This window comes from Pseudopipra pipra, chromosome 9 (assembly GCF_036250125.1).
Source record: "Pseudopipra pipra isolate bDixPip1 chromosome 9, bDixPip1.hap1, whole genome shotgun sequence".
NCBI lineage: Eukaryota > Metazoa > Chordata > Aves > Passeriformes > Pipridae > Pseudopipra > Pseudopipra pipra.
This window is the reverse complement of record NC_087557.1, coordinates 31570813-31577880: the sequence shown is the minus strand read 5'-3', so window position 1 is coordinate 31577880 and position 7068 is coordinate 31570813. Positions and strand designations below refer to the sequence as shown.

Below are 7068 nucleotides of genomic sequence, written 5' to 3'. Positions count from 1 at the left end.
AGGCTCCTCCCGGGGGGCCGGAGCTGCGCGGCCGGGTCGGGCCCGGCGGCCGTGGGGGCCATGGAGCAGCCGTGGGGCGGGTGGCTGCTGCCGCTCGGCCTCCTGCAGCTGCTGGGCGGCCCCGTCGGCGCCTGCCCCTGCCGGGACCCGCGGTTGTGCCGGCCCGTCACGGGCACCCGCAGCCCCGAGGTGCGCGGCCCGGGCGGTGCCGGAGCGGGGCGGGCTGGCCTGGGAGGCGCTGCTGGCGCAGGGACGGCCGAACCCGGCGGCTCCGCGCTCGCAGCGCGTTCCGCGCCTCGGGGCCGCTGCCGCCCTGAGTCGCCCGCTCCAGAGCGAGCCGGTTCCACACAGTGGGGGGTCGATGTGCAGGGCAGTGCCCGGGCCGGGCTCGGTGTGGCAGCCGCTATCCCGCTGCCTGCGGGGCCCCCCTGGCAGCCCGGGCAGAGGGTGGGAGGTGTCCGTGCGAGCTGCTTCCATGGGCGCCAGGCAGACCTTTGTGAGGGGCACGTGGAAAATAATCGTCCTGCTGACAAGTGTTTGGGGCTAATGAGGGTGATTCTTACCCCTTTTCCAGGTCTTTGTGTTTGATGTGGGAAAGGAAGCATGGAAATTCTATGACTGGTCAAAAATTACAACTGTGGCAGCTTTTGGAAAGTACGATCCTGAGCTCGTGTGCTATGCCCACTCTAAAGGTTCCAGGATAGTACTGAAAGGTTGGTTACATTGGAAAAGTGTGGATATTTATGATGCGTGAAGTAGAACATAATGTACATAGGGCTATAGTACTTTGACATTTCGCATTCAATTGTATGCGGAATATAAAAATCAGTAAGAGGATTAATAAGGCTATAACTCACACAAGGCTATAATATCTTGACACTTTGCATTTAATGCCTGCTAGTATGCAGGGCATTAAAATCAGAAATGGTGTCTGCCATAGTAGTAATGAAACCATCCCAGTGACACCTAAATTAAAGTTCTCTAATAGGGAACATTACAGTTATGGAGGAAGAGGGAGGAAAGGAAAAGCCTGCAGAAAATAGTTATATGGCTCTGTGTTCTGGATGTTATATGAAGTACCCAAAAGGGTAAGGGAGGGGATTTTAAGTAATTTTTAGTATTTTGCACTTAAATCAATCCCTTTGTATTAGGAAGTGGTTGAGTTTTAAAACATGAGTACTCAGGAACTCTGTGCAGGTACAAATGCTGATTAAAAAGACAAAGTCCATTACAGCTTACATGATATAAGCAACTTTTGGCTCTATTGAGGCAAACACGGAATCCAAGACCACAGTGTGGAAAGCAACAAAGGTTAAACATTAAAGTATTTTACTCTAAACAGTCCCTCTGGCTCAGTGGAAATCCAAAAGTAAATTGATTTCAAGAAAGGTAGTTTACAGTGGCTAAAAGAATATTAAGCAGAAGTAAGGAGGTTAAAATTATAGAAAAACATCCAAAAGGAACCCTATTTTAAACACCGCTGTCTCGAAGAAGTTTGGTAATCAGTTCTGGGGTGGTTTCTCAAAATTACGCTTGGGGAAAAAGTTAACTCCTTTGTATTTTACCAGTATCAGTATGAGCATTTTTTGGTTTATGTTTATATTTGTTGGTTTAGTAAAGACAAGCCTTTCCTCCTTACTACTATTGTGGTGCAAATGCATGTTAACTCTTGAAGGCTTCTTGTCTAGGTGATGTACCTCTTAAGGAAATTGTTGATCCTGCTAAAAGAGCAGCATGGATATCCCACCAGGTGGACCTTGCAAAAAACCAGTATATGGATGGAATTAACATTGATATAGAGCAAGAAGTTAACGAAACCTCCCCTGAGTATTATGCATTGACAGAGCTTGTTAAAGAAACTACAGATGCTTTTCACAGAGAAATACCAGGATCACAGGTAATAATAATGTACCTTTTACAAACATTCACTTTATGAAATGCAAGGGGTTTTGGCAATGCTGTTTAGCATATGAATACGAAAAGTTTATGCAGATCTAAATAGGATATTCTCATGAATGGTTCATTATGAATGTTAGCTGTGATATGGTCTTGTAAGAATCACCCTTTTTGACCTGTATGAATTTAAACAGAAGAGGGGCTTCACGAGGATCTATAGATACAACATTACTGCCTTTTGTGAGCTGGCACTTAGTGTGGCTTAACGAATTGTTGAAAGTAGGGCAAATACAGCCTTCTGGGGCAAAAGCTTAACAGTGTTTTGGTAAACCCGTCACTAAAGCTTTAAGGATTTGCATCATGCTTCATATTTTTGGTCAGATGGTTTTCATATTATATTTTAATTTCTTTGATGCTAGGGGCCCTAGTGGGGCACTCACTTCATAATCTAGTGTTTGCTTTGTCAGCTGAGCAGCCTCTCCTATAGTTCATTACCATCAAGGTGTATTAAACTGCTACATGTAGGAAATACTGTCTTGAAAAGTTACAGCTTTTTAAAAAGACGAAACGAGCGCCTAAGGGCCATACACGATACTAACTTGTGCATTTTTCCTTCAGGTAACATTTGATGTGGCTTGGTCTCCAGCATGCATAGACAGAAGGTGCTACAACTACACTGGGATTGCAGATGCCTGTGACTTCTTATTTGTGATGTCATATGATGAACAGAGCCAGATCTGGACAGACTGTATTGCAAAAGCCAATGCCCCTTACCTGCAGACTTTACTTGGTGAGGACAAAATGTCTCCTCAGGAGTCAGAACATTTCCATTTGTTTACATCAATAGATAGAAAAGACTGACGTTTCTTTCTTTTTGTTTTTTGGTTGCATTGAAGCTTTCGAGTGTGCTCAAATATGTGGTGTCCTAGTGTGAAAATGATATCTCTCTCCTTATGACACTACAGGCAGACTTCTAGCAGTCGTGTGTTGTTACTTGTGATCAGTAGGTGTCAGGAGTGAAGAGCACTAGAATGGCAAACGGCAACCAGAGCAATAGTGTCTGCCTGGGCTTGCAAAGAACCGGAAACATTTCTTTGTCCTTGTGAGCTTCTGCTAAGGGCATATGGTTTTAACTGTGAGCAACTAGAGCAATTACTAGCATCTCAGTAGAGCAGGCTCTCTAAATAGAGTGTGCAGGTAGAGGTAAAGGAGAGCTTGCCCCAGCCTCTGTCTTGGGATCATGCAAGTCCTATATTGGCTCTGGCTGTAGATCAGTTGTAAGAATAAAAAGCATAGGAAAAGGGAGTAATGCATCTTAATTTTTATTTCCTTCAAATCTAGGCTATGAAGAGTACATTACTATGGGCATTGATCCTAAAAAGCTTGTGATGGGTGTCCCCTGGTATGGCTATGACTATGTCTGCCAAAACCTATCTACGGTAAGATGAAAGATTGTTCATTTGCAAACATACTGTTAATTTTTTCCTTGGAAAGATACAACTAGATTTTGGAAATCTTGTTTTTGGATTAGGAAATACTATGGTCTGATGGATAAGAGCATAAAGCTGGGATACAAGACAGAATCTTTTGCTTGGCTGATAACTGATGAGCAGTGTGTTAGCAGATAAGGCATTTTATCTCCTTGGACAACCTGAACCCCCCTATACCCAAGCACTGTGTTTGACTAAGGAGCTATAAATGTTATCTGTATGAGAAGAGATGATGTCCAAAGGTCCTACAACACTTGTATGTGCCTTCTCAGCACCATCACTAAGCTCACTGTTTAAAGACAGGTGCAACAAACCATAGCAAACCTGTGACTGTTAAAGCATAGCAGTTTATGGAATCTCAGACAACATTATACTTATGAAAAATGTAAGAGTGGATTAAAAAGAGAAAAGATAACTGTATAAGCTGAATGATATCCATCCAATCCTGTATAACTACAGAGTAAACAAAATTTAACTTTTAGTTTACTTTTCTCTACATGTAGTGTATCTGCCAGAGTTGCTTGAAGATTAGGGATTTTTGAGACCCCGATGCCTTTTGTGAATTTTCTTGGCTGTACTGCTGTTTTGGAGTTCAATTATATCTATGTAACATGAAACTCATGCCTTCTGCTTTTTTTTTTCAGGATCATGTGTGTTCTCTTTCCAAAGTACCTTTCCGTGGGGCTCCTTGCAGTGATGCTGCAGGCAGACAGGTCCCCTATGGAATTATCATGAAGCAGGTGAACAATTCTCTTTCAGGGGTGCTGTGGGATGAGGTACAGAAGTCTCCATTTTATGAATACAAGGTAAGCATATCTTTCTAAGACACCATGTTGTGGAGAAAACACTCGTGAACCGTACTTCTTTGACTATAAAGTTTTCAGGATTAGATTCTTCCATTTATGTTTTCTACTTATTTTTTCCGGTGTAGTAAAGGATTGCTGGACTTCATATCTTGAATTTCTAGTGTGAAAGAGGGGTGCAGTGCCTGAAGACTACAGGAATAATAAAGATCTTCATTACTTTGTGTTTTCTTGAGATACTGTATCATGGCAAAAAAGGACATCTTGGCACTAAGAAATCCTGTAGTTCTGTCCTTCACTGTTACAGTTACTTTCATGAGGTTATGAGTGCTTAAAACAGATTCTGAGATGATCAGATTCTGAGATGATCTCAGTGCCTTGCATGCATGTTCTTTTCTGCATTTGCTTTCTACATAGTCACAGTGAATGAGTCCATAAATGATTGTGCTTACAAGAACACCACAGTGTATGCATTTTGTCTTGTTTCTTTAGACATGGTTTAAAGTTTCACGTGGTGTTGTAAGCAACAACCAGGTCAAAGCAACATAACTTGGACAAAATTTTATCACCTCCTCTAAAACTGTTTATTGCTAAAAAAACCCCACTTAATCTCTAACTAAATTCACCTGTTATGTTATGTTAGATAGCATATCTGAAATTTTACCTGTATCTAAAAAAATATTAAAATACAAATTAGCTAAGTCTTTTCATCTGACTACAGTTAAATTGTGCCACTGTTTTATAACATAGATTCTCCAAGTAAAACAATAGCCAAATATTTGTCTTAGAATTTTTAATTATCCTGTGTGAAAAATAATTGGTTAATCAGGAAAATATCACTATGTAAATCTACGTAGCTTGTATATCTCAGTTTTTAATCATACCTTTAACTGCATTCAACAGAAAATGTAATCAAAACCCAATGAATGTTAATGTATCATATTCATATAGATAAGTAGATACTGACACTAGTCCTTAATTGTTTTTCTAGGATTCTCTTGGTCACTTCCACCAAGTCTGGTATGATGACCCTCGCAGCATCTCTCTAAAAGCAGCCTATGTGAAGAATCGAGGTTTAAGGGGCATTGGCATGTGGAATGGAAATAGTCTTGACTATTCCAGGGAAGCTGTAGCAGAACAACAAACTGAAGCAATGTGGCAAGCTCTGACACCGTAAGAACTATCTGAACCCTTGATTTAGAATGATGAAAATTTGTAATTTTTCATTTTGGCTTACACTATCAGAAATTTTGGCCTTATATAAATATACTATGGTTACAAAAACTTTGCAAACTAGACAGATTAATCTTGTTGTTTTATATGCAAAGCTGTATTTTCATTCTTCAAAAAGTTCCAATGTTGCTTTAACAGTGGGGTTTTTTTTAAGACTGCTCCTTTTTTTCATTTTTCACAATTACCATAAGTTGGTTAAAGCTTGAACCCAATGTGTATCTGGTAACAAGTAAGACCCATTGGTGAATTTACAGTCTCATAATGATCCTTTGCTAAAGCTACCTGGTGCAGGCAAGTATTCATTCTGGAATCACATGGTGCAGTCTCAGCCTTCTGACTTCCCAACCCAACCTATATTTCAGCTAAGTCACTCTAGAATCAGATGAAACAAAATACTGGAGAGACAGATTGTTGCTTACATGCAACTTGGTGAAGCCTGTGTTTGCATTTGGTTACTCTTCCAGAGATTAAAAGATTTTATAGACTGAAGAAATTATATAACATGAAGTAGTTGCCATTAAGATTTTTATCAGACTTGTTGTTAGAAAGGAATATTCAATAAACCCCAGTTTCACTGTTTATGTATCACGAAAATTCCTTTGTTTCAAAAGCCAAAAATCTTGGACTTTATCTTTAGGAGGGAACATTAATATGTAGAGGACTTGGATGATGTTTCCTTCCATTCCAAACTATTTTACTTCCTGGAAACTAGAATTCAGCAGCTTATTTAATGAACTGTATATCTATTTTCCCACACACTCTAAGATTCATTCAGTAGCCTGTTTGTTTTTATGGGTTGTTGCCTGAGGGATAATAGCAGGTTATATTTTCTTTCTAGTTCATATTTTCATAAAATAATTTGTCTGGAGAAAATGTGTAACTTTTTAAAATATCTGTAGTGATGTAAAGATTGTCTGATGTTTACAAGATTTTTTTGTTAAATAAAATGCTTCTTCATTAAGGTTGGTAAACAATGTTGCCTGTCTGTGCTTTACTTGTTCTACAGCTTACAGCCCACATTGCTTGTCTGCTTCTCAGAACTGTTTCACAACCAGATTAAAGTGCAACTGTGCCCTTCTTAAGTGACTCCATTAATTAAAAATTTATTTCATTAGATATATGTAGTCAGTTGTGGGTTTGGTTTTTTGGTGGTGGTGGGTTTTTTTGGTTGTTTTTTTTGGGGGGGGCATTGGTGGCTTTATTGTTGTTTTGTTGGTTTGGGGAGTTCTTTGTTTCTTTGGTTTGAGTTGGGTTTTTTGTTTAATGAGTTGGTTTTTTCCCCTTGCTAAATAGTTCCCATAGTATAGCAGCACTACCATAATGGCTACTGAGGAAAAGACTAGAAGACTTCGTGAGTTGTCTGACTGATTGATACTACACGTGATGGAAAACAGAAGGTGAAGCCTACTGCTCTTGCATAAAGAAAAAAATTCCCCTGAAAAATCAGAAGGCTTTTCACTAGAACATTGGTTTGTAGGTTTGAGGAGACACTGTTAAATTCTATATACAATATGTATGTATCTGCACAAATATAGGTACTTGAGAATGTGTATTACTACTTACATTTATATGCTAAAATACTGTGAGATATTTGCTGAATTTAGAGGTCTTCTGGAGTGAATATCTGACCTGCAAAATCCTCACTG

At 40.0% G+C, this 7068-nt stretch overlaps 1 protein-coding gene across 2 annotated transcripts; it reads left to right on the top strand.

The window, feature by feature from the left end:
• The first annotated feature begins 5 nt into the window (after positions 1-5).
• CTBS (chitobiase) lies at positions 6-6396 on the top strand. Of its 2 annotated transcripts, XM_064663925.1 has the most exons (7): positions 10-189; positions 575-713; positions 1689-1897; positions 2515-2686; positions 3238-3335; positions 4031-4192; positions 5181-6396. In XM_064663925.1, the coding sequence occupies exons 1-7, from the start codon at positions 61-63 to the stop codon at positions 5364-5366; spliced, it is 1095 nt and encodes a 364-aa protein (XP_064519995.1). In that variant the 5' UTR covers positions 10-60; the 3' UTR covers positions 5367-6396. The 2 variants fall into 2 exon arrangements, with proteins under 2 accessions (XP_064519996.1, XP_064519995.1); XM_064663926.1 differs by lacking the exon at positions 4031-4192 and having other exon boundaries at positions 6-189.
• Positions 6397-7068: the final 672 nt, after the last annotated feature.

Coding starts and splice junctions, on each gene's coding strand:
- CTBS (XM_064663925.1), top strand. CDS start 61: ATGGAGCAGCCGTGGGGCGGGTGGCTGCTGCCGCTCGGCCTCCTGCAG. Junction 1,898..2,514: donor GAGAAATACCAGGATCACAG/GTAATAATAATG, acceptor TTTTTCCTTCAG/GTAACATTTGATGTGGCTTG. Junction 4,193..5,180: donor CTCCATTTTATGAATACAAG/GTAAGCATATCT, acceptor TTGTTTTTCTAG/GATTCTCTTGGTCACTTCCA.